Source organism: Cotesia typhae, unplaced genomic scaffold (genome assembly GCF_013202065.1).
Source record: "Cotesia typhae breed Kobodo isofemale line unplaced genomic scaffold, CoteBio_Ctyphae contig_56, whole genome shotgun sequence".
Classification (NCBI taxonomy): Eukaryota; Metazoa; Arthropoda; class Insecta; order Hymenoptera; family Braconidae; genus Cotesia; species Cotesia typhae.
This window is the reverse complement of record NW_027423760.1, coordinates 487,982-515,618: the sequence shown is the minus strand read 5'-3', so window position 1 is coordinate 515,618 and position 27,637 is coordinate 487,982. Positions and strand designations below refer to the sequence as shown.

The 27,637-nt window shown below is 35.5% G+C and overlaps 3 protein-coding genes and 1 long non-coding RNA gene across 4 annotated transcripts in view; 1 reads left to right on the top strand and 3 right to left on the bottom strand.

The window, feature by feature from the left end:
• Nucleotides 1-390: 390 nt before the first annotated feature.
• LOC141532077 (uncharacterized) lies at nt 391-3,035 on the bottom strand. Its single transcript, XR_012480019.1, has 3 exons — nt 905-3,035; nt 543-817; nt 391-435 (listed from the first exon to the last, which is right to left on the bottom strand). It is a non-coding gene; the product is annotated as an uncharacterized LOC141532077 (long non-coding RNA).
• Nucleotides 3,036-7,239: 4,204 nt separating this feature from the next.
• Pip5k59b (Phosphatidylinositol 4-phosphate 5-kinase 59B) overlaps nt 7,240-27,637 on the bottom strand; it is a 337,529-nt gene continuing 317,131 nt past the window's right edge. The window contains exon 18 of the transcript XR_012480040.1: nt 7,240-10,158. The gene's annotated coding sequence lies outside the window, so the exon portion shown is untranslated. The remainder of the gene's footprint in view (nt 10,159-27,637) is intronic.
• Nucleotides 9,235-10,345, top strand: LOC141532134 (uncharacterized). Its single transcript, XM_074250348.1, has 2 exons — nt 9,235-9,631; nt 9,707-10,345. The coding sequence occupies exons 1-2, from the start codon at nt 9,235-9,237 to the stop codon at nt 9,859-9,861; spliced, it is 552 nt and encodes a 183-aa protein (XP_074106449.1). The 3' UTR covers nt 9,862-10,345.
• Nucleotides 15,035-16,348, bottom strand: LOC141532043 (uncharacterized protein F54H12.2-like). Its single transcript, XM_074250202.1, has one exon. The coding sequence runs from the start codon at nt 16,346-16,348 to the stop codon at nt 15,035-15,037; it is 1,314 nt and encodes a 437-aa protein (XP_074106303.1).

The window sequence follows — 27,637 nt, the reverse complement described above, 5'->3', positions numbered from 1 at the left end:
ACGCCCACAACCGCGTTACCGCATGGGTATACATATAATACACGTATACACATATAATTACGAATACACTTCTCTCTCTCTCACACTCTTCTAAACTAAACCTTTAAGAAATTTTCCTCACTACCTAAACCTAAATTATCTAACTAAATTACTATAGTTAACTATTTTATTAATCAATTATTAAAATACCGTTAAACTCTACTTACCTTTTTTTCTAAATAGGATTAATTTTGAAAAAAAAAAAAAAAGGAGAAAGTACAGGAAACAAAAATGAAAAAAAAAAACGAAATAAAAAAAAATAATCTTTATTTTTCAAAAAAAAAAAAAAAAATTTTTATATTTCTTTTAAATAAGTTTTCACATAAAAAAAAAAAAAAAAAAAAAAAAGAAGGCGTCCAGCTCTCGGCGGAAGCGATGTCACCCGACACGCCTGGCCTGCAAAAAAAAAAAAAAAAAAAAAAAAAAAAAAAAAAGGGGGAAAAACAATTAAATCCTAAAGTTTTTTTTTCTAAATAATAACTATGAAGCATCACGCAACATACCTCTATCCCATGGCGACCAAACCATTAAAGACCGTCTCGATCAAGGCGATCCTTAACCGATCGATGTCCTCGTGGTTGGGGGCAAGCACTTCTTCAAAGTCCTGAACCTCAGCTACCATCGCTAGGTCCTGGAACGCGAAGAAGACAACTGCATCCACAACCTCGGGAGGCAGAGAGCCAAACAGGGTCACCAGGCATGAAGCAGAAAACAAGGCCTCTCTCGGATGGATAGGACGAGCCAACCCCGCTAAGAGACGAATCGCCCTTCTCAAATCCTGAAAAAAAAAAAAAAAAAAAAATATATTTTTTATTTTCCTATATACAAATTTTCGTTATCAATTTTAAAATAATGCTTTACTTACCCTCTCCCCATACATCATTAGGACCATCTGGTACCAGGTACCATAGCCTTCAAAATTCACCTCACAAGTATACATATTTTTATATTTTTTTTTGAGGAGAATATCCTTACAACAGCCCACGGTTTGAAGTACACTAACACTCAACCCGACTACGCGAACTCGAGAAGCAAGAAAAAAAAAAAAAAAAAAAAAAAAAAAAATTTTCATTTGTCAGCAAAACACGTACAATGCAATGCATTGCAAAATTAAAATATGAATTAAACTTAATTACAAGCACTAGATGACTCCTACTGTTACTCTTTTCATTATATCAAATTATATTAAGTTAAATCAAAATTTGTAAGTGGCTCTCGCTTATGGGGAAGGTGGCCATAGGAAAACCGAAAAACTATACTAGCTTCTCGCTTTTCCGGGGGAATGTTATGTCCACCCCAAAATTTTTATTTAAATTTAAATCACCCGCGCAGATGGAAGACTTCTCCATGCGCGAAAGCCACAATAAAATATAAGCTACGCGACTGCTGGTTGACTAGCGGGGACTTCTGCAATCTCAGCACCGCGAGTATTTAAAAAGGCGATCAACAGCCAACGCCTTATCTTTGATCAAGTAATTCGACTTCCGCGTTTAGTTGACGGACCCGTGCCTTGTAAAAGTCACTCATCTTAATTTGCTCTGCACTTAGGACGAGTTCAGACTTGGTTCAACTGGCAGGCCACGTATTGGTCTTTGAGCAATTAATTCGACTTCCGCGTTTAATTGACGGACCCGTGCCTTGTAAAAGTCACTCATCTTAATTTGCGCTGCACTTAAGACGAGTTCAGATTCGGTTCAACCAGCAGGCCACGTATTAGCTATTAGTTCTAAATATCTAGAGAACCGGAATCTCAGAATTCTAATTTGCTCTGCACTTAGGCGAGAATCCGGGCAGTAAGTTTAAATAAAGTATCTCTAAAAGCTAAATTTGCGCACTTTACCCTACGGGGGACTGGAGGACGTTAGCTCATTTAAATTACTAAAATTCATTAAATTAAATTCTTTAAAAAAAAATTCAAATTGTGAAAGTGTAAGTTTTAATGTTTATAAAAATAAATCTCAATTAAAGTGAAATCAGTTTCCAACAAGTCATTTCATAAAATAAGAAGCCCGTAATATAAGCAGCCCAAATCCACCCTACTCCATCCGCTGCGAGAACCAACCAAAGGGCCCAATCAAGGAACAGGCACTAACAGCTGCCCTAAAATCACGGATCTGACCATCAATAAAGTTCCCGTAACAGTAAGTACATCTACTCTCAATAAATCCGTGAACAGTCTCAAACGAAGGCGTGGTAAATTCGTACTTCGAAAACGTCCCACATAAATAATTAAAACAACGGAATTAAAACCTCCGTTGTGTATTCTTTAAATTGTTAGTCCAAACCTCCACCGTTTACGCTACCGCTCTAAAAACGCCCTTGGACATAACACAATACACTGTGCTTCTTAAGGGGTAGCAGGTTGCTAACTTAACAACAGCAACAATAAAGTTTCATTTCTAAAAATAATATAATTTATTTAAAGCCGTAAGATGGACGGCGGAGTATGAAGGTCCATCCATGTTTATAAGCTGAAAATATTTTTCATGCTTGTAAACTTTATAATGTGAAGTTTGGGCTACTATGCGTTATTATCCCTTATTGTCCGTTACTCTGAGATATTCTTCTCTAAAAAAAAAAACCGTGCAAGGCATATACGGGAGTAGCACTGTGCTTCTTAAGGGGTAGCAGGTTGCTAACTTCACAACAGCAACAATAAAGTTTCATTTCTAAAAATAATATAATTTTTTTTTTTTTTTAGAATCAAAACTTTCAAATGAATTTTTGAACAGAAAACATCTATAGGAGTTGCTTTTATAATAAAAACTCAAATTGTCTAAATTTCCTTGAAACTCACAGAATAAATTGAAATTTTTCGAATTATTGATCAAAAACTAGAAAAATTGATATGCATTGATGTTTGACGATGAATATCTCGTAAACGCTCAACTTGATCGAAAAATCATAAGAGACCATTTTTATAGAGCAGTAAATTTCCTACAAAACTATGAGTTTCATCATTCATAATGATTTTTTTCATTGAGTTATAAAATTCATAAGAAATAAAAAATTTTCCCAAAAATAATCAAACTTTAACCGTTAATATCTTTTAAACGGTTGGGTTTACGAAAAAATTGTAAGAGACCTTTTTTGTAGAGCATTCAATTTCCTACAAAATCTAAGGAACAAGATATTTTTTCAAGTAGTTGGAAGCGAGATATAAATTTTTCTATCTGATAATAAGAAAAAATAGAAAACTGTAAGAAGGAGGACCTTCCCGTTACAATTAAGAACTCATGCTTGGAGAGGCTTTCTTAGAGGTGTCTAGGAACCTATTTTTCAGAGTACCAAACGAAAAAAAAAATATTCTTTTTTTTTGAATCACCCTAGCCCGCATGCAATAATAATGATCAATGATACTCCTGTAAATAAAAAAAAATTAATATTAGAAAAATCATCCCATAGACAGCCCCATAAAATAAAAAATGTGCGATTTTTTGATAATTAAAACTCAAATTTTCGGTGTCACCGAAAAATGAAAAAAAAAAAAAAGCCAACAGTCATATTCAATGATACCCCTGTAATTAAAAAAAAAAAAGAAAAGTTATAAAAGTACCCCATACACTCTGAGATACAGCCCCATAAAGCCAAAAATTTGCGATTATTTAATGATGAAATTCAAATGATCAGTGTGCACTTGAAGTTAAAAAAAAAAAGCAATAAAAATAATCAGTGACACTACTGTAGACCAAAAAAATTGAAAAAAAATAAAAAACTACCCCATAGACAGGGAGATACAGCCCCGTAAAGCCGAAAATTGTGCGATATTTCAATAATTAAAATAGAAATTTTCGACGACTACTCAAAATTTCAAATAAAAATCTAGGACTAATAGTTAACTATACCCATAACAATCAGAAAAAAATTAAAAATTACAAAAACCACCCCATAGACACTAAGATACAGCCTAATAAAGCCGAGTATTTCGGGATTATTTAACATAAAAATTAAAATATTCACAGTGCATTCGAAATAGAAAAAAAATACCAATCAAAATTATCAGTGGTACTTTTGACCATCAGACAAATTTAAAAAATTGTAAAAACACCCCATAGATACCGAAATATGACTTGATAACGCACAAAAATCGGGATTGCTTAGAAATTAAAATTCAAATTATTGGTGCCCATTGAAAATCAACAAAAGAAACCTTTTGTACTTATCGATTAAACTCCTGTGTATCGAAAAAAATTATTATTTAAAAAACCACCCCGCAAACTCCGAATTATGATCCCATTAAGCTGAAAATTTCTGATTTTTAGTAATTAAAATGCTACTTCTCGGTGTCCGTTGAAAATAAATGAAAAGTATGAAAACTCATTTTCAGATATACTCTTGTAAGCAAAAAAAAAAATAAGATTTGAAAAAACACCCCATTAACGGCGAGATAGGACCCCATAAATCCGCTAATTTGTGATTTGTTAGTAATTGAAATTGAAATTCTTGGTGTCCATTTAACAACAACAAGAGAAACCTATTGTACTTTTAAATTACACCCTTAAAAACATAAAAAAACTTAACTCTTGAAAATCCACCGCATAGACACTAACAAACATCCAAATAAAGCCAACAATTCGCGATTTTTCAATAATTAAAATTCAAATTTTCATATGACACCGAAAATTTCGATATCAATCCACAAAAAATCGATAAATCGCGTTTATGGAGGCGTATCTTGGGGTCTATGGGGTGAATTCTTGAATTTTGATATTTTCATTTATTAAAAAGAGTAAATTGGAAAGTGGAATGAGTTTATGCTCTTTATTTTAAGTGGACACCGAGAATTTCAATTTAAGTCAATTAAAAATCGACAAATAGCGACTGTATGGGGATGTATCTCGGTGTCTGTGGGGTGGATTCTAAAATTTTGATTTATTATTTTATAACAGAGATAACATTAAAAAGTACAATAATTTTCTTTTACTTATTTTGAGTAGACACCGAGAATTTCAATTTAAATCAATAAAAAATCGAACAATTGTGGCATTGTGGGGTTGCCTCTCGGTGTTTATGGGGTGGATTCCAAAATTTTGATTTTTTAATTCATAAAAAAGGTTAAACTGGAAAGAAAGATAATTTTCTTTGAGTTATTCCGAGTTGACACCGAGAATTTCAACTTAACTTCACAAATAATGGAGAAATCGCAGCTTTATGGGGTGTATCTCAGTGTCTATGAGGTGGATTCTTAAATTTTGATTTTTCAATTCTTTACAAAGGTTACATTGGAAAGTACGATAATTTTTTTTAACTTATTTTCAGTGGACACCGAGAATTTCCATTTAAATCAATGGAAAATCGAAAAATCGCGGCTTTATAGGGTTGTCCCCTGATGTTTATAGGGTGGATTCCGAAATTTTCTTTTTTTAATTCATGACGAAGATTGAACTGGAAAGTGGGATAGTTTTCTTTGGCTTATTTTCAGTGGATACCGAAAATTTCAAATTAAATAAATGAAAAATTGACAAATCGCGGCTTTATGGGGGCGCATCTCAGTGTCTATGGGGTGGACTCCATAATTTTGATATTTTTATGTATGACTGACGTTAAATTGAATAGAAGGATTATTTTCTTTTTGTTATTTTCAGTGGACACCGAGAATTTCATTGAAAGTAAATTAAACATCGACTTATCGCCAGTTTATGGGGGTGTATCTCGGTGTTTATAGGGTGGATTCCATAATTTTGATATCTTTGTGTATGACCGAGGTTACATTAGATAGGAAGAGTATTGTAATTCTGTTATTTTAAGTGGACACCGAGAATTTCAATTTACGTCAAATAAAAATCGACAAATCGCGAGTGTATGGGAGTGTATCTCGGTGACTCTTGGGTGGTTCCTAAAATTTCGATTTTTTATTTCATAACAAAGATAACATCAAAAAGTACAATAATTTTCTTTGACTTATTTTGAGTGGACACCGAGAATTTCAATAACAATCCAAAAAAAAATCGAGCAATCCCGGTTTTATGGGGCCGTATCTCGGTGTCTATGGGGTGGTTTTTGTAATTTTTAATTTTTTTCTGATTGTTATGGGTATAGTTAACTATTAGTCCTAGATTTTTATTTGAAATTTTGAGTAGTCGTCGAAAATTTCTATTTTAATTATTGAAATATCGCACAATTTTTGGCTTTATGGGACTGTATCTCCCTGTCTATGGGGTAGTTTTTATTTTTAAAAATTTTCTTCACCTACTGTAGTGTCACTGATTATTTTTATTGCTTTTTTTTTTTAACTTCAAGTGCACACTGATCATTTGAATTTCATCATTAAATAATAGCAAATTTTTGGCTTTATGGGGCTGTATCTCAGAGTGTATGGGGTACTTTTATAACTTTTCTTTTTTTTTTTTAATTACAGGGGTATCATTGAATATGACTGTTGGCTTTTTTTTTTTTTTTCATTTTTCGGTGACACCGAAAATTTGAGTTTTAATTATCAAAAAATCGCACATTTTTTATTTTATGGGGCTGTCTATGGGATGATTTTTCTAATATTAATTTTTTTATTTACAGGAGTATCATTGATCATTATTATTGCATGCGGGCATCCCGCTATAACTGAGCAATGATGTCACACGTGTGCAAGCGAGCGCGCACTCATTGCCTGTCGCGCTTCCACTCGCTCGCTCTTGCGCCTACCGTTCTGCCGCTAAACCGCGCTCCTCATTGGTCTATTTTCATAAATTTGTAGTAATTTTTCTATGGGTCTGATCGAAAAATGGTAAAGGACTTTTCTATTCAGAATCCAATTTTCTACCACACCCTGTCCGGTGGCTCACGACTTCTGAGACACCCTGTATAATAAAATTGTATTTCCTATACACCCATGTGGAGCATATGTTTATCACTCTCAATGTAAAAATTTTTGCCATAAAAAATATCAATACTGTGAAGCGCATTATAGGGAAATGAAAAATATTGTAAGAACTTATCATTTCTATAATATGCGAAAGAAATATGGAGATTGTAATTTATGGTATTTAATTGAGTGTGAGATTCAATCACGAAGAATGTACACTGAAAAATTTAATATTGTTAGCGATGATAACCATACTCGTTGGATTAACTATTTGTTGCAAGAGCAGCAAAATTATAATTTAGATAGTTATAATTTAGGATTTACTGATTTTATAGATTTAGATTTTAACGATAAAATTATATCTGATGTAAAATATATAATTAAATAATAAACAACAAGTATATAATATTTTCTTTTATTTACCAATTTTCTTCACAATGACATTCATACTTATAAAAACAGGTTTTTTCATTTATAATTTAGTATAAACGTAAATTAGTAATAAACGTAATGCTGATGATAATAATATCACTCAAAACAATAATGATAATAGTATTAATAATAGTAATGATAATGATAATATTAGAGATAAAAATATTGGGTCCATATTAATCGGCGATGTCTTGTCCTTCGTCGGTGTTATAATACATGCTGTAGCGTTGAGACAGCTGATTGTCAACTTTGTGTACTATTTTTTGAACAAGTTCTTCGTGGTGGTGTAGCAGGTCCCAGAAAAATGAAAACCCAAGATCTCCAAGATTACTGTGAATTGAAGGAGTCCTCTCGTTATATTTGAATAAATCTAGAAAATGTTTTTCAAAATATTTTAATATTGTATTTGTATTTGGTGTTTCTCTGGTCTTGGGTACAAGATTTTTCAGAATATATCTTGATATATTTTCTTCTATGGTGTTTATGTAGTCCCTAATAGGAAGTTGCTCAAGATGGTCGAGCCAATGGTTGATACTTTGATTGATGCACTTTAATGTGTTCGTTGTTTGGGCTAGTAAGAAAATGCGTGTATCTTGATGAGTTAATATAATACAACGCTGTTGTTTAAATTCGGAAAAGGCAATTCTCAGGTCTTCGCACTGAATAGAACAGAACTTTCGATAAAAGTTGATGTTTAATTTTTCATGAAAATAGTTTGAAAATGTATCACATGAAGAGCACAATTTCTTCCATTCGTTTAAATTTAATTGAATTAGGCTTCTTGAATGAGTAGCTATTATTTGAACCACAGGATAAAAATTATTTTCACTATACTTTAAACCACAACACACCTGTTTGGTTTGTGACTTATTCAATGCTACTACTTTTGATAAATATACAAACTGGTGACTTTCCATTTTCAATACTTGCGTTAGGAGCTACAAGATGAAACTGACTACTAATTGTAACAGAATAGTTCTAATAACTTTAAAAAGGGAAGGGGTATGTATTCTATAGCTATCTATTATTTATAGCATTTTAACGAGGAGAGGGGGATATTCTAAACCAATTACCATACAGTATATTATTATATAATGATAGAGGGGGAATATAACTAAAAGAGGAAAAACGCTATTAACGATTGAAAAGTTTTTAATTTTGTTTAGGCTTTTAGTCGCATTCTTTGGTGTAATCTGAAAATGTCCTTCCAAGGTTATAATTTAAAACCATTACATTGTAAAACCCTAAAAGATAAGCTAACTGAGCATAGACGCCGGATAATCACGCGGAGGATAAAAATAAATACAACAGTTTACAAGTTTTCCATTTCGAAAATTCATGTTCAAAAATCATTGAGTGAGAAAAATCATTGTAAGTTCTGTAAATCAGATAAGCCTGGACTACACAAAAACTGGCAGTTTTCAGCTTTAAAAAACGACGAAACGAGTTATTTTGAAAAATCTATTAAAATTCCACAATTATGTGTACCAGGAGGACTAGAAGAAAGCTATTATCAGCAGGAATCTTGGAAAGTGAAACAAGACCCCCCATCACTCCGTAGTTTAGCATGTGCTTTTATCTTAACCCACTGTGAGAAATTACCAAAAACCATAGATTTGAAATATCTTACTTTTCTGATGCAGTTCAACCCCACTACAAAAATTGTTGAGATGAAAAACTCTCCTTCCCTAGACTTTGGGATAGTTGAACATCCGATGACAGTAAAGGATGTATGGAAAGATAATTTCTGGGGGGCAGGAATTCATTATTTTCCATATTATCCTCCTACACTATACCATGGTGAGGGAAAAATACCATATGACCAAAACTAAGATGGTGGGGAGAGGGGAAGGGCTGCTTACAAAAGCTTTACTGTTTTTGGGAAAGGACATTATTCTCAAGCTTCCTCTACAGCAAACAAGTCTTTTTGAGTTTTCTGCAGAGTTTCAAATTTAAAATAAAACATGGAAAACGGTTGGGAAGACGTTAGTGATGAGTGTTTTTTATACGCGTATGATACGTTTGTGCGCGAAGCAATTGATAATAATAATAAGTATGCTGATTTTGATTGTTGCGTAAGTGATAGCCAAATTATGGCTGGTATGGATAAATGGGCATATAGAATCCTCGAGGGTCCCTTAGTTGCGTCCAGCCAAGTATGTCAGGGACAGAAGTCTTTCACTGATGCTTTATCGTTAGCAGATGAAATAATCAAAGACGACACAACACACTCTGTACCAAAGAGTTTAGAGGTATATTTAAAGGAGGCCACCGCAACCATTGTCTCCGAAGTCAATGTCAATGATTCAGATGAGCAGAAAATTGACATAGCACATTTTATCACTGCATATGATCAGCCAGGTAAATATCCAAATTTCTATTATTTTTAAATTAATATTAATTTGATTCTTTAATTACTATTAATTTGATTTTCAGGACAAAGTGGCTTGCATGATTTCATCATAGAAAAATCTACAGAGTTGATCTATGGTCTTTTAGAGGCCTTTTTTATTAAAGGAGTCCGTATGTATAATATTTTATGCTGTTTTCCTATTATACTATATACATTTATTTATGTTGTATTTCTATAATTTCAGATTTGTGTGCATCCCAAAAAACTGACAACTTGGAAACAGAAGAACCGGAGGAGGAGGAGACTTCAGTTATCACACCAGTTCCTGTGATTACGCTGGAAGAAGAGAGCACTGCAGTTACTGCAGCTATTCCAGTGGTCACTCTGGAGGACGATGCATCGAATGATATTTTTGACTTGTCATCTGAGGCTGATCAATTGGAAAAAGAACCATCTTCATTATCACAGGAGATAAATTGGGCCGTTCAGGAGTTCATAAAATCTCGCTCTCTCCCCAAAAAAAGACCATTACCCTCTATAGTGAATAATGAACCTTGTAAAAAGAAAATCCGACTCTTCGGTAAAAATATGTAGCAATAATAATAATAATAATAATAATAATAATAATAATAATAATAATAATAATAATAATAATAATAATAATAATAATAATAATAATAATAATAATAATAATAATAATAATGATAATAATAATAATAATAGCGGTGCTTGCTACGTGGCCTCCAAGCGGCGCATCGCGGGAAACGCAGACCATAACATCAGGCCTGTAGGCGAACGACGTAGCCCGTGCAGTGGGCCAACTACCCACTGCATGGAAATAACTGAGTTACAACACATCAACTCAGAAGTGCTCCCCACAACCGGTCCTTTTCGGATGAGGACCATTCATCAGGTGGGAGGAGCACGACGGACCCGGTGAATTATGACGACGCTGGCGCTATAAGGACCAACTTTAAGTGGACGGAGGAACTCAGAGTTCGATCTCTTGGTGTGCTACCAACGTAGCGAACCGGGGGTGAGCGGTTATATAGCCCGGATGCACACTCTTTGGAGTGATATGCATCCGGAGCTAGCGCATTTTACGCACAAACACCTCCGTAACTATGCCGCTCATCTTCGGCGTAACAGAAGATCGCTTGTGCCGGATAGAAGGCAGTCTAATAGACTTTCTTTTCCGGCGCAATTACACCAAGAACGACGCCGTTCCTCCTTGGACAACAACAATCCCTTTGTAGGACGGCAAGTAAGTATATCTAAAAAGATAACTTACTCCCAACAACAGCTTGACGCGGTAAACGAAGATCTCCGTGCAACCATCCTGGAGGACTCCACCCTGCTCACTGTGAGCCAGGTTGTGTATGGTGCAGCAGTTTCGGCTTTTCCGAGAGAGAGACATTGTCTCTCGATCGAGGCAAGGTTGAGACAGCGCATCTTACAACTTGGCTCCAAAATTGACAGATCCCGGAAACATGTCTCCCGCATTCAGTGTGTGATTGAGTTCGAAACAACTCAAAAAGTATACACGCCCCGAATTCGACGCATTGTTGCTGAACTTCGGTGGCGTCATCACGAACTGAACAAGAGTACTCTTCTTGTCATCAAAGAAGAGTCTCTTAATAAATTGCGGGCTCTTGTGACTGCCAAAAAGTCACTAGAGAAAAGGCTGAAGCGGTTGGTCGACAACTCGTTGTTTCGATCCAGCCCTTCACGGTTTCTGACAGCAAAGACCGATGTTGCTGGGACTTATCCAACACCTGAGCGGGTGGAAGCTTTTTGGACTGAGTTGTATGGAGATCAACCAAACGTGAACGCCAATACTCCAGCTCTGCACGACTTCAAAGTATTCTGTCGGGAACACCGTCGACAGAATGCGGATGAAGAGAGCCCTGCGTCAGTGTGGATGAAGTTCGTTCAGCTCGAAATGGCAGCAAAAATTGGACTGCCCCGGGACCAGATGGCATTAATGTCTTCTGGTGGAAGAAGTTTACTTCTACCCACCTCCATCTGGCCCGCATATTTACATCATACATTAGAGCTGACGATCCGATTCCGGACTGGCTTGTAGAAGGGTGAACCGTACTGATACCTAAAAAAGGTGACTTGTCTGACCCTAAGAATTTCAGGCCTATCACCTGCTTGAATGCGGTTTATAAAATTTTTACAAAAATTTTAAATAACCGTATCTTGCAGCAGATAGAGCCTGTATGGCAACAGATATATGAACAACGTGGCAGTAAAAGAGGCCGGTCAGGTTGCAAGGAGAACCTGATAGTGGATCGATGCGTCTTACAAGATGCGATCTACTATCAACGCAACCTGTCAATGGCTTGGATTGACTATCGCAAGGCATTTGACTCAACTCCACATGAGTTGATTTTATATCTACTCAAATGCCTGGGAGTCAATCCCGAAATAGTGAAATGCATTCGGCGTACAATACAGCTCTGGCGAACGCGTTTTCACATTGGAAGTGGAAACGCATTGCACGTAACCGGAGTTGTAGAGTACAAACGAGGGGTCTTCCAAGGCGATTCCTTGAGCCCTCTGCTGTTTTGCATTTCACTGCTGCCTATATCTGTTGCTCTCCGTAAAACTCGTGGGTACTCTGTGGGGCCTCCGGGTGATCGAAAATATTCGATCACCCATCTGCTTTACATGGATGATCTGAAGCGATATAGTGCTGATGAAGATCATCTACAAGCAGCCCTCAACATCGTAGCAGAGTACACACGAGATGTCGGAATGTCTTTTGGGTTGGACAAGTGTGCGGTCGTACATCTGGCGAGGGGTAAGTGCTCTGATACTGGTGATGATGTCGAGTTAGTAGATGGGAGTGGCTTAAGACAATTAGACGCCGGGGAGTTGTATAGATATCTAGGAATGGAAGAGCACCGCATGCATGCGGTCTCTGTCCGAACAACTCTCCAGAGCGAGTATGTTAGGAGACTCCGGAAAATTTGGTCCTCCGAACTTTCCGGCAAAAACAAAGTCTCAGCTACTAACATGCTCGCTGTCCCAGTCTTACTATACTCTTTCGGTGTCCTGAAATGGGCCCGAAAGGATTTACGAGATCTCGACATCAAAACCCGTAAGATCATTAATATGAATCGGAGCATGCACCCCAATTCATCAGTCGCCAGATTATACCTCTCCAAGTCCATCGGTGGGAGAGGTTTGCAGAGTTTGGAGCGGCTTCACGACCGTTTGGTCCTGGGTTTAACTCACGAAGTTGTCAATTTCACTGCAGACGAGGATGACTTTCTTATGCAAATTGTACATAAACATGAAAATGCGCATAAGGGGTCATTCTTGTATAAGGCAGCAATATATGCGGCAAGAACCCTTGGTCTTGGAGAAATAAACGCTCTTATGGAACTCCGAAAGGAGGAATTTAAGAGCGTCATCAGGAACGCCGAGAAAAAACTACTCCTTGGCGAACTGATGGACAAGTCCATGCACAGCGTGTTCTTTAAACACGTGCGTGATCATGGCTTGTCCATCCAGCTCACGTTTTCCTTCTTAAAGTCAGCGGGCCTGATGTCCGAGACTGAAGGGTTCATATTTGCCTGCCAAGATGGTGTCATTAACACTCTTGAGTACCGTAGCAAGGTGCTCCAGGTGCAGCTTCCGGACACGTCCTGTAGGAGGTGTAGACAACATCCGGAGACGCTTATGCACCTTTTGTCGGCATGTCCAGTGCTGGCGAAAGGTGCATATATCCAGCGTCACAATGCTGCCCTGAGAGTACTGTACTACTATCTTCGTCATTGCTACGGTATTGACATGACACCAGTGTTGCCTTATTTGCCAGGAGATATTCCCCGGGTTGTTGAGAATGACAGTTGCAAAATTTATTGGAACATGCCATTTGCAACAACCCGGCGGATAGATCACAACAAACCTGATATTGTGCTCTTCGACAAGGCCACTCGTGACATTTATGTCATTGAGTTCTCGGCCCCGGCTGAATACAACATCTCAGCCAAAGAAGAGCACAAAAGACAAATATATCAGGATCTCCCGTTTGAAATTGGCAAACTTTACCCAGGTTACCGTGTCAAGCTTGTCGTCCTGATTGTTGGCGTCCTAGGAGGGATGAAACAGTCTTTTGTATCCTCACTTGCCAAAGTTCCAGCTTGCTCATCAAAAGCTGAGTTCTTGGCAGTTAGGATGCAGAAGGCTGTTTTACTTGGTTCTCTCCGTCTCTTAAGGGAAATGACTTTGGCCTGCTGTGATCACTAACCGCCTTGTTATGCAGAGTGGTCCAGCAGTAACGGATGGAGCTCAGGCTGGGCCCTCGGATAATCGGACTCCGGGGATAACCCCCCTGAGCATTTAATAGCAAAATAATAATAATAATAATAATAATAATAATAATAATAATAATAATAATAATAATAATAATAATAATAAGAGTGTTTTATAAGTATGAATAAAAAATAATGGTGTAAAAATGATAAATAAAGAAAAAAAATGAATATAACTGTTTTTTTTTTTTTTTTTTTACTTAATAGTAATTATAACTTAATTCCGATTAAAAATAATTTATAATCTAGCATGATAAGGGTCTACTTAGTTAAATAATAACAATTAAAAATTTTTTTTGAATTTGTAATAAACTAATTTTCACAATTATGATATAAATGTCACATTTTTATTTTACAAAATATATATTTTATTATTTAGAAACACTTGATTGCGAATATAGACGTCCTCCTCCTGATAAATTTTTAAACGGTTTTTTTAATTTATTTTTCATATCTTTCTTTTTCAATATTTTGTTAAACATTTTTATTAATGATCGGTCGTTTCGTTTTGTATCCTTCTCAAACAAATTAAGAAATGATGATAAGGATTTGTTATTACTAAGCCAATGAAGAACAACAATACAATATTGACCACAATAATTGGAGTTAATATCCTGTAATTGTTGCTGGTTCCACTTGTATCCTCCTCTACAATTTCTTCCAAGGCGCTGAGTAAATCGAGAGTCACTGGGGGGTCGTCCGAAACTGTCGAAATAGATTCCGTGTCCATGTTTATTGACAAAGAATGCGACCCAGTGGGTTCCCGGTTTGGTATGATCATCGGTGTTGGCAATAATTGCACAGGGTCTAGGCCAGATGCAGGGGATTTTGTCTGATAGATAGACTCCTCCAACGCTTGCATCAGTATAGGGTAAAAGTTTTACTAATTGAAGAGTGTCCATAAAATTGTCTGTACAGCGAGGTGTCACACTGAATACTGATTCATCTTCTTAAAACTTTTAGTTATATACTTTTAGTCAAAATTACTAGTAATAATTTTGTTTAATAATCGAGGAATCGGATGATCAGCCATCACTAATCCAAATATTGCTCTCATTATATAAAAATATACACTATTTCTCTTTAATTATAATCTACTATAACCTGGCGTGATGAATCAATTTCCAAAATGTTATCAAACTCTAAGTATGTAATGCAGTTTACATTAACTTCAAGATCTTTACTAAAACGTACTTCTAGTCTGAGACTTCCGTTCTTAACTAAATTCCAATGAGAAGCCAAATTTGCGGATAGGTCTGGTGTTAAATCAAAAGCATAAAGAGTGCTTCCATATTGATAATCTAAGCGTGTGATCCATGACCCCGTATTTCCGAAGTGTACCCCCGTTCCACTAAATAAGGTGTTATATGCTTCTACCTCAGAGTAATTATCTTTACCAAATTCCGGCTGTAGTGCCCTACCCAATACTTGTTGGCCATCGATGTATAAACAAAGATAGTTTAATGAAAAAGTTTGAAAATTGAAAGGATTATGTGTTTTGGAACCGTTGTACGCTCTATTGTCTACAAAACCAACTATTATTCTTTTAGGTAATTGGCCCAATACCACATTATCGATAGTATTTCCAAGTATTCCTTTGGATAAAGCAAACGATTTTACTTCAACTCTAGTAAGCGGATACTTTGCAGTTGTTTGACCCAATGTTCTTGCATGAGCTATTAAAATACTCGGGTTAATTTTCACTCTTCTCGTTATTAACATAGCCTCCAAAATCTTGACAATGTAGTTATTTTTACTTCCATTCATAAGACAAAATGTGTTTTTTGATCGAACTAAACGAATTCTCATTTCTACTCCGTTAAGTAAAAATTTATCTTGCTTAAAAACATCACAATGTAAATGACCCATCATTTCAAACTCTTTTCCATTCGCTGTGAATGTCATTCTATCTTTTAGACCCTTATTTTTATCCTTATCTACACTATCAAATTCCCCTAATGTATCCATACTCCACAACGCCATTTTAAGATGAGTAGTTTTTGCATCGACTCCATAATTTAAACATGATTCAATATAAGCTCTATAAGCGTAGGCATTATTAGGTGGTGAAATGATTTTTTGATTGAAAAAGACATCTACTTGATTAAACATTGAATGTAAAAAATTATTTATTGGACCCACAACATCATTTTCAGCAACTGTACCATCACTTTGTACAATTTTTGCTTTAATTTTTATCATAGTATGTGATAAGTCAATGTATTCTTCACCGTATCCAGGTATAACAAATTCTATCGGAGTATCGTCCGATAAAGATGCCATAGGGTTGTAATATGTCCATTGCGATTGTTCAATACTTGTTTGCGTTGGAGGTAGTGTGAATAAATCTAGTTCAGATTTTGCACACTCCTCTGAGTGAGAATGTAAAAATGACATTTTGTATTAATTAAATATATCATAAACGTCACGCTTCTTAGATTTTTTCACTTTACGTTTATTTTGTTTTGAAGTTTTCCTCTTTTTGGTAGCCTTTTTTTTCTTACTACTACGCTTCCGCACTCTTCCGCGGTTATGTACTTTGTGAGTTAATCTACGCATTCGCTGTCTTTTATACCCCGACCCACGCATCATCTCATCCAATTTTTCTGATGCCTTTCTTTTAAGTCGCATCCCTGTTTCTGTAAGTCTGTGTTCCAATGATTGTTTGAAAGGTATGTGACCCGTTGCAACATCACTTAATACATTCATCCCTGTATGAACAGCCTCTTTTCCTATTGCACGTGCTGCTTTTCCAAGAAAAGGTACTACTCTACGAAAGAGTCCTCCCAGAAAAGCACCTATTCCATGACCATGTTGATAAGAGCCGACATAAACTTTACCAAATCTATTATATTTTTCTTTATAACCTCCACCCGCCTGATTATTATAGTATTCAATGTAATGAGACATTTTTTAATCAATTCTCTTAAAGTGAAGTGTCACGTTCAAAGGCCCGTACTCAAATGGCATAGGATCACCATTATTATTTCTTATATCTATTTCAATTGTTCTAAAAGAATTCGATATAATGGGTATATAATTAGGAGAGCCGTAATTATTGGTGATAGTCATTCCGTATGAATATAAACTTGTTTCTAAAGTTACTGCTCGTAATAACGACGAATTTATGTCTCCAGTTACATATGGAGCACAAATATCGCAATAAATGAAAAATCTATCGGGTATCCCTCTTGTCAAGCTGAAGGGTCTTTCACTTACATTTATATATTCATAACTATCACTGCCTTTTGTACCTAAAAGAAAGTCTGTTTGATTGGTTCTATCGTCATAGCGGTTAAAACCTAAAATATCTAATAAAGTTGAAGATAATAGAAGACGATGCCTGGTATCTTTACATTTCGGAGGTCGACAGATTCTTTTTACAGTGGTAAATCCTGAATCATTTATTTTAAAGTGAAAATGTTCTGCAGTATCAGGGAAGTTATTCAAAGCGGATATGAATTTCCTGTGGTCTGTACAATGTCCTCTGGGTAAGTAAAAATCTGAATATACAGGGTGTCTCAGAAGTCGTGAGCCACCGGACAGGGTGTGGTAGAAAATTGGATTCTGAATAGAAAAGTCCTTTACCATTTTTCGATCAGACCCATAGAAAAATTACTACAAATTTATGAAAATAGACCAATGAGGAGCGCGGTTTAGCGGCAGAACGGTAGGCGCAAGAGCGAGCGAGTGGAAGCGCGACAGGCAATGAGTGCCCGCTCGCTTGCACACGTGTGATATCATTGCTCAGTTATAGCGGGATGCCCGCATGCAATAATAATGATCAATGATACTCCTGTAAATAAAAAAATTAATATTAGAAAAATCATCCCATAGACAGCCCCATAAAATAAAAAATGTGCGATTTTTTGATAATTAAAACTCAAATTTTCGGTGTCACCGAAAAATGAAAAAAAAAAAAAAAAGCCAACAGTCATATTCAATGATACCCCTGTAATTAAAAAAAAAAAAAAAAAAGTTATAAAAGTACCCCATACACTCTGAGATACAGCCCCATAAAGCCAAAAATTTGCGATTATTTAATGATGAAATTCAAATGATCAGTGTGCACTTGAAGTTAAAAAAAAAAAGCAATAAAAATAATCAGTGACACTACTGTAGACCAAAAAAATTGAAAAAAATAAAAAACTACCCCATAGATAGGGAGATACAGCCCCGTAAAGCCGAAAATTCGCGATTATTTAATAATGAAATTCAAATGATCAGAGTGCACTTGAAGTGAAAAAAAAAAAGCAATAAAAATAATCAGTGACACTACAGTAGGTGAAGAAAATTTTTAAAAATAAAAAACTACCCCATAGACAGGGAGATACAGTCCCATAAAGCCAAAAATTGTGCGATATTTCAATAATTAAAATAGAAATTTTCGACGACTACTCAAAATTTCAAATAAAAATCTAGGACTAATAGTTAACTATACCCATAACAATCAGAAAAAAATTAAAAATTACAAAAACCACCCCATAGACACCGAGATACGGCCCCATAAAACCGGGATTGCTCGATTTTTTTTTGGATTGTTATTGAAATTCTCGGTGTCCACTCAAAATAAGACAAAGAAAATTATTGTACTTTTTGATGTTATCTTTGTTATGAAATAAAAAATCGAAATTTTAGGAACCACCCCAGAGTCACCGAGATACACACCCATACACTCGCGATTTGTCGATTTTTATTTGACGTAAATTGAAATTCTCGGTGTTCACTTAAAATAACAGAATTACAATAATCTTCCTATCTAATGTAACCTCGGTCATACACAAAGATATCAAAATTATGGAATCCACCCTATAAACACCGAGATACACCCCCATAAACTGGCGATAAGTCGATGTTTAATTTACTTTCAATGAAATTCTCGGTGTCCACTGAAAATAACAAAAAGAAAATAATCCTTCTATTCAATTTAACGTCAGTCATACATAAAAATATCAAAATTATGGAGTCCACCCCATAGACACTGAGATGCGCCCCCATAAAGCCGCGATTTATCGATTTTTTGTGGATTGATATCGAAATTTTCGGTGTCATATGAAAATTTGAATTTTAATTATTGAAAAATCGCGAATTGTTGGCTTTATTTGGATGTTTGTTAGTGTCTATGCGGTGGATTTTCAAGAGTTAAGTTTTTTTATGTTTTTAAGGGTGTAATTTAAAAGTACAATAGGTTTCTCTTGTTGTTGTTAAATGGACACCAAGAATTTCAATTTCAATTACTAACAAATCACAAATTAGCGGATTTATGGGGTCCTATCTCGCCGTTAATGGGGTGTTTTTTTCAAATCTTATTTTTTTTTGCTTACAAGAGTATATCTGAAAATGAGTTTTCATACTTTTCATTTATTTTCAACGGACACCGAGAAGTAGCATTTTAATTACTAAAAATCAGAAATTTTCAGCTTAATGGGATCATAATTCGGAGTTTGCGGGGTGGTTTTTAAATAATAATTTTTTCGATACACAGGAGTTTAATCGATAAGTACAAAAGGTTTCTTTTGTTGATTTTCAATGGGCAATATAATTTGAATTTTAATTTCTAAGCAATCCCGATTTTTGTGCGTTATCAAGTCATATTTCGGTATCTATGGGGTGTTTTTACAATTTTTAAATTTGTCTGATGGTCAAAAGTACCACTGATAATTTTGATTGGTATTTTTTTTCTATTTCGAATGCACTGTGAATATTTTATTTTTTATGTTAAATAATCCCGAAATACTCGGCTTTATTAGGCTGTATCTTAGTGTCTATGGGGTGGTTTTTGTAATTTTTAATTTTTTTCTGATTCGTTATGGGTATAGTTAACTATTAGTCCTAGATTTTTATTTGAAATTTTGAGTAGTCGTCGAAAATTTCTATTTTAATTATTGAAATATCGCACAATTTTTGGCTTTATGGGACTGTATCTCCCTGTCTATGGGGTAGTTTTTTATTTTTAAAAATTTTCTTCACCTACTGTAGTGTCACTGATTATTTTTATTGCTTTTTTTTTCACTTCAAGTGCACTCTGATCATTTGAATTTCATTATTAAATAATCGCGAATTTTTGGCTTTACGGGGCTGTATCTCCCTGTCTATGGGGTAGTTAAGGAAAAAATTAAGGGATCAAAAAAAAATTCCAAATTTTTCGGTAGTTTTCAACAAGCCGTAACTTTGAGAGAAATGGTCGTACAGGAAATAAAAAAAAAGGAAATTGTAGCTCCCAGTGTCTAGTTTACGAAAGGTTGTCGTCGAACTTCTCTAACAATTGTTCGATCATCGCGGTCAGTAGTGACTCGATGGCGACCTTGTCCGGGGCGACGATGATATTGATTCGTCTCTTGGTATCTGGTATAAGCTCGAGATACGACAGATTGACTTACACCCATCCGGATAGCAACTGCATGTTGAGTGTAACCTTCGTCGATAAGAGTCACTAACCGAGCGACTTCCACCTCCGATAAATGTCGTCTAACCATGATTAAGAATCAAAAGTCAGAAATTTTCAATTTTGACCAAAAAATTAAAAAAAATTTTTTTTAGCGCAGAGGTATTAGTTTTGAAAAAACTGTTGAATGAAGCGATTTGCTAAGGATTCACAAAAAGAAAAGAAAAAAAAACTCCGAAAAGCGTATGAAAAAATCGAAATTCGATTGGGGGTATTACCTTTTTTATTAATTTAATTAAAGGAGATCAGTAGAATCAAGGAATGCAGCGGTGGAAAGGTGATAAAAATCATTGGGCGATGCTTTTTGAGTTTCCTTAACTTGTTAAAAAAATTTTTCCAAAAAAATTTTTTTTTAAATTTTTTTCGAAAAATTTTTTTTTTTGAAAAAATTTTTTTTAGATTTTTTTTTTTTTTTCAATTTAAGCACTTTCTGGAACAAAAATGTGGAAAAAGCTCGAAAAAACAATTTTTTTCTCATTTTTAAAAATTATGAGCTTTTCAGAGCAAAAAACGTGATCCTTTAATTTTTTCAAAAATTCGATCAAGTGAAACAAAACAACGGCTGGCTGGATTAATTTGATTCTTTGTAGGGTTTTTGTGGACATATTGAACTGCAAAAGGCACACTTAACATTAGTGGTTTCCTCAATATTTTCGATCCAGCGCTTGATTTTCCAAAAAACCACTAAAAGCCCTTTTTTTGTTGCATTTTCAAATTCATGTGACGGAAAGAAAAAATTTTTTTTCGAAAAAACAATGGACAGTCGTTAAGGGGAATTCATTCAAGTTCTTGAAACCCACCTTTAACTTTCTGTGCGATCATTGGTTGCTGAGATATCGATAATCAAAGACAAAAAGATCCTTTTCCATTTGAAGATCGATATCTCAGCGAGGAAAGGACGTATCAGGGTGTTTAAAAAAAGAAATTAAAGCTAAATGAACATAGTATCTGATCCTTATGGTGGTTAAGCTAAAAAAATTTTTTCCACGCCCGTAGACCAAAAAAAAAAACTAAAAAAATTTTGAGAATTTTTTTGTTGCTGGTTTTTCTACGATTACTCAGAAACCGCGAAGGCTACAAAATTTTGAATTTCTAATCCAAAAACTAGACACTTGGAGTTACAATTTCCTTTTTTTTTATTTCCTGTACGACCATTTCTCTCAAAGTTACGGCCTGTTGAAAACTACCGAAAAATTTGGAATTTTTTTTTGATCCCTTAATTTTTTCCAGTAGTGTATATATATATATATATATATATATATATATATATATATATATATATATATATATATATATATATATATATATATGTCGGAGATAATATCGAGCTGGGTTTTCCCAGAGATTGGAAATTCCCAATATTTTAGTTTGTCTGTTAATTTTAAGCAAAATCGTAAAGCATAGAATATTTAGATATTATTTATGATTTAAGCTAGTTATATTTTTTATGGTTATAACGATGGGCTTAAGTCCGGAGTGACAATGGTCACCAAACGTAGCCGAGGTCACAGGATAGAAGTAAAAGTATATAGTTAGAAATATCGACAGACAATGAGGGCGGTCGAAATAATTTTTGAGTGAATAAGTACTTAGGGTACTTGGGAGAGTAGTTCTCGTTGAGCATTGATCAAGTAAGGATCGCATACATCCTGCTGACCCCGGATTCGTTCTCGGTCTTATTCCCAAAACGTCTTTAACTGGTATATCAATCGCAGTAGAATATTTGTAATTAAATTTATTATTTGTACGAGTTAGTGTACGTTATATTTTAAATCAAAGTCTTTATTATATTTGATTATTGTAAAAATAAATAAAGATGGCTGATAATGATACAAAGGACCCTAACGATGCCCGAACCACTCTTCCTCCGACATCAGAAGTGGGATTAGGATCATCTGCTGCATTTTCTTCTGAGCAATTTAAACTGCTTTTGGAAATGCAAAACCAAAGTCTTGGAGAGTTAATAAAGTCTATGACAAAACCAGTGTCACCGAGTCGTAGTATTTCACTACCGAAATTTAACCCGGAAAATTCAAACGCGGATTCGTGTGCTTGGTGCGCGACAGTGGATATGTGTTTAGTGGAACGTCCTCTAGAAGGTAGTTCGTTAGTTATTGCACTAAGTGAAGCTCTTCAAGGATCTGCGTCTACTTGGTTATCTCAAGTGTGTTACCCTGGGATAACCTGGACTGATTTCAAAGATCTTTTCATTACAAAGTTTGCCGGAGTGGAGACATCAGCAGCAACTTTAATTAATCTGCAAAATAGTCGTCCAAAAGACGGTGAGTGCTTAGCATCTTACTCGAGTCGTTTCCTGGCGTCACTCATGTCAAAATGGAAAAATTTAACTGCGGAAGAAATTGCAGTATCAGTTGTTCTTGCGCATAACTCTCAGTTTGATAGTCGTCTTCAACGTTTGGCGTTCACCACAGACGTCAAGACCCGTATTCAACTACAGAAAGAGTTAAAGGCTTTTTCTTACACGCGCAAGAGACCTACATCGTCGCAAGATGAGCGATCGTCTTCTGATTTCAAGAAATTTAAGTCGGCTGTGCCTATTAAGTGTCATTCATGTGGGAAAATGGGGCACAAGAGTACAAATTGTCTCTCAACGGCAAATCAGAGGAAACCGGAGTCATCACCATACAATCAGGTAGCTGTTAGACATATTCCAATGCACAACAAGCCTGTTACCTGCTACAAGTGTGGGAGAACTGGACATATCGCTTCCAAATGTCAATCTACGGCCAGCAGCATGAAGGATCAAGGAAGCAAGGAATTTAGAGAGCGACGAGTCGATTTCTGCACAGTGGCAGCTCCGTCAGGTTCCTTAATACATCGTGGTGAGTCGTTTTCATTTTGGTTCGATTCAGGAGCGGAATGCTCATTGGTTAAAGAAAGTATTGCGACTAGGATCGCGGGAAAGAGGGAAAATAAATTAATAATTCTTAAGGGTATTGGAAATGTTAGCGTGAACTGTACGATACAAATTTTGTCTGAAATAACTATTAATAGCCATACGTTAGAGATACTTTTTCATGTTATTGCGGATGATTATTTAAAATGTGACATATTAATTGGTCGTGAAATTCTTGGGCAAGGATTTGATGTAAATATAACTTCAAATAATTTTAGCTTATCTAAAAGTAAACTGATTAATGCATGTAATAAACTCGAATCTATTAGTAAAATACATTTTAATGATATTGATACTGACGTAATTGGAGATGATAAAGAGAAACTCATTTCTATTTTAAAAGAATATACCGATTCATTTATTCAGGGGTTTCCAAGTACTCGTGTTAATACAGGGGAGCTTATAATACGTTTAGTTGACCCTAATGTAACTGTACAAAGGCGACCGTATCGTCTTAGTGCCGAGGAAAGGCAGGTAGTACGGGATAGAGTAGATGAACTATTGAAGGCTAATGTTATTCGTCCGAGTTGCTCTCCGTTTGCAAGTCCTATATTATTAGTTAAAAAGAAAGATGGTTCTGATCGTTTGTGCGTTGATTATCGGGAACTGAATTCTAATACGATAGATGATAAATTTCCCTTACCCCTCATAGCCGACCAAATAGCGCGACTCGCTGGTGCAAAGTTTTTCACATGTTTAGATATGGCCAGTGGATTTCATCAAATCCCTGTTGAGACAGAATCAATTGAACGGACAGCGTTTGTAACGCCTGATGGGCAATATGAATATTTGACCATGCCATTCGGGCTAAAGAACGCACCCTCTGTCTTTCAACGTGCTGTTATAAAAGCTTTAGGAGAACTTGCATATACATTCGTTATTGTGTATATGGATGATATTATGATTATAGCTTCAACTATTGAAGAAGCTTTAGACAGACTTCAAAAAGTAGTCAGTATTCTCATTAAATCCGGATTCTCTTTTAATTTATCGAAATGCTCGTTTCTCAAAACCCAAGTACAATACCTGGGCTATGAAATTTCTGCTGGGGAAGTCCGTCCCAGCTCACGTAAAATCGAAGCCTTAACTCTTACCTGCACCGAGAACCGTAACTCAGTTGAGACAATTCATCGGTCTCTCTTCTTATTTTCGTAAATTTATTCCAAAGTTCTCACAGGTAATGAAACCCTTATACCGTTTGACCTCAGGTAACAAAAAAATATTGAATGGACTGAGGTACATGAAAATATCCGTCAGAAAATAATCTCTGTATTGACTAATGAGCCTGTACTAATGATTTTCAATCCGAATTTTCCTATAGAGTTGCACACAGACGCTAGCTCTGAAGGCTATGGGGCTATATTAATGCAAAAATTTAATGGTTCAAATAGAGTTGTCGAGTATTATAGCAAAGCTACAAGTTCAGCTGAGTCACGATATCATTCATACGAATTAGAGACTCTAGCTGTATTTAACGCAGTAAAATTTTTCCGTCATTATTTGCATGGTCGACCGTTCGTAGTAATTACGGATTGTAATTCGTTAAAAGCCTCTCAGAAAAAGGTTGACCTAACACCAAGGGTTCACCGTTGGTGGGCTTTCTTACAGACTTTTAAATTTGATATTGTGTATAGAGAAGGTAAAAGAATGGCTCACGCTGATTTCTTTTCGCGTAATCCTGTTACAGAACAATTGCGTAGTAATTCAAATAAAATTTTACAGAAACGGATAAATTTGACGGAAATTTCCGATGATTGGCTTCTTGTTGAGCAACGGCGTGACCCAGAAATTAGTAAGATAGTAATTGATTTAGAAAATGATGAGATTGCGTCCGATCTTGCTAAAACTTATGAAGTACGGTCAGGGTTACTCCACCGAAAAATCCAAAGGCGAGGTAAAACATTATGTTTACCTATTGTTCCACGTGCTTTTAGGTGGTCGGTAATAAATCATGTACATGAGTCAATTATGCACTTAGGATGGGAGAAAACACTTGACAAGGTTTGCGAGTATTACTGGTTTGAAGGAATTACGAAATATGTTCGTAAATTCATTGATAACTGTTATACTTGCAGAGTTTCCAAGTCAAGCTCAGGCAAAGTACAAGCAGAGCTTCATCCTATTCCTAAGACCAGCATCCCTTGGCATACAGTACACATGGATATTACAGGTAAATTAACGGGTAAAAATGATTCAAAAGAATACGTTGTCGTGTTGATAGATGCTTTCACTAAATTTGTTTTATTATATCATACTCGAAAAATAGATAGTGTCAATACTATTAAGGCTCTTAAAAACGCTATATCATTGTTTGGCCCACCGACCCGCATAATTGCGGATCAAGGTAGATGTTTCACAAGTAAAGAATTTCAAGAGTATTGTACCTCACAAAACTCAAAATTACATCTTATAGCTGCGGGTTCTAGTCGAGCTAATGGTCAGGTAGAACGCGTAATGAGTACCCTAAAAAGTATGTTTACTGCAGCCGAAACGAGTAGAAACTCTTGGCAAGCAGTTGTAAATGAAATTCAGTTAGCAATGAATTGCACTACCAATCGAGTCACTAATGCGAGTCCATTAGAATTGTTAATTGGTAAAGTAGCCAGACCTTTTAGAATGGTAGTTGGCCAGGTAGATAAAGAAATAGATATCTCTGACGTAAGGCAAAAAGCTATTGAGAACATAGAAATAAATGCTAAGTATGATAAGTATAGATTTGATAAAAATAAAGCAAAAATTATACCATTTAAGATATGAGATTTCGTGTTAATTAAGAACGAAGAGAGAAATCAAACGAAGCTTGATCCTAAGTTTAGAGGTCCATTTGTAGTGGCGGAAATTCTCGATGGCGATCGGTATACTTTGAAGTCGTTAGACAATAATAGGACTTATAAATATAGTCATGAGAATTTGAGGAAAATGCCGGAAAGTCATATCCCTATTGAATTGGATATACCAGATGATCATGAGGGTGATGAACAGGAAGTTTCTCAGAATAACTCTGAGACAGAGTCAGAAACCACCGGGGGAAAGACCGAGCACTAATGGTAGTTGATGAAAGTCGCATCACTCGCATCAGGCTGTAGGTCATAATGGCAAATCGATGGTGGTTTGGCCAGAGTGTGATGGGCAGTAGATGATGTGGTGGCGATAAGAAAATTTTACTTCTGGGGGTCAAACTACTTGGACCAAGCTGTAGTCGTAACTGCAAATCCAGGGTGATTTGAATCAATCTTGGTTGCTAAGATTGTCAGGGGGCGATGGGCAGTTGGTGAGGTAGCGGGGGCCTGAGAAGAAAATTGTGTTGTACTACATGTGTCATTGGTTGACCATGTAGAAAAGATTTTGAATACTGGTGTACATAGTTGAGTAACTATGGTGGTACACAGTTTTGCTGTATGTAATATACAGTTGCAGACCATTGTGTGTTAAGGGTCTATACCTGGGGTGGTGATGAACATAGCCTGCATGATCGCTGGGATAGACAATCGTAGAAATTTTGAAAAGGCACCTTCAAGAAGCTAAGTCTGTTAGATTTGATAGTCGAGAGTTTTTGTAGCTTAAATGAGCCTCTGAATAAAGGAAAATTATTTGTTTAAAAAAAAAAAAAAAAAAAAAAAAATTGACACGGTTTGTAATAACATGTTTACTGATGCACCCGAGGACGTGTGATCGTCAGGTTGGCCGTGTCGGAGATAATATCGAGCTGGGTTTTCCCAGAGATTGGAAATTCCCAATATTTTAGTTTGTCTGTTAATTTTAAGCAAAATCGTAAAGCATAGAATATTTAGATATTATTTATGATTTAAGCTAGTTATATTTTTTATGGTTATAACGATGGGCTTAAGTCCGGAGTGACAATGGTCACCAAACGTAGCCGAGGTCATAGGATAGAAGTAAAAAGTATATAGTTAGAAATATTGACAGACAATGAGGGCTGTCGAAATAATTTTTGAGTGAATAAGTACTTAGGGTACTTGGGAGAGTAGTTCTCGTTGAGCATTGATCAAGTAAGGATCGCATACATCCTGCTGACCCCGGATTCGTTCTCGGTCTTATTCCCAAAACGTCTTTAACTGTTATATCAATCGCAGTAGAATATTTGTAATTAAATTTATTATTTGTACGAGTTAGTGTACGTTATATTTTAAATCAAAGTCTTTATTATATTTGATTATTGTAAAAATAAATAAAGATGGCTGATAATGATACAAAGGACCCTAACGATGCCCGAACCACTCTTCCTCCGACATATATATATATATATATATATATATATATATATATATATATATATATATATATATATATATATATTGTGACA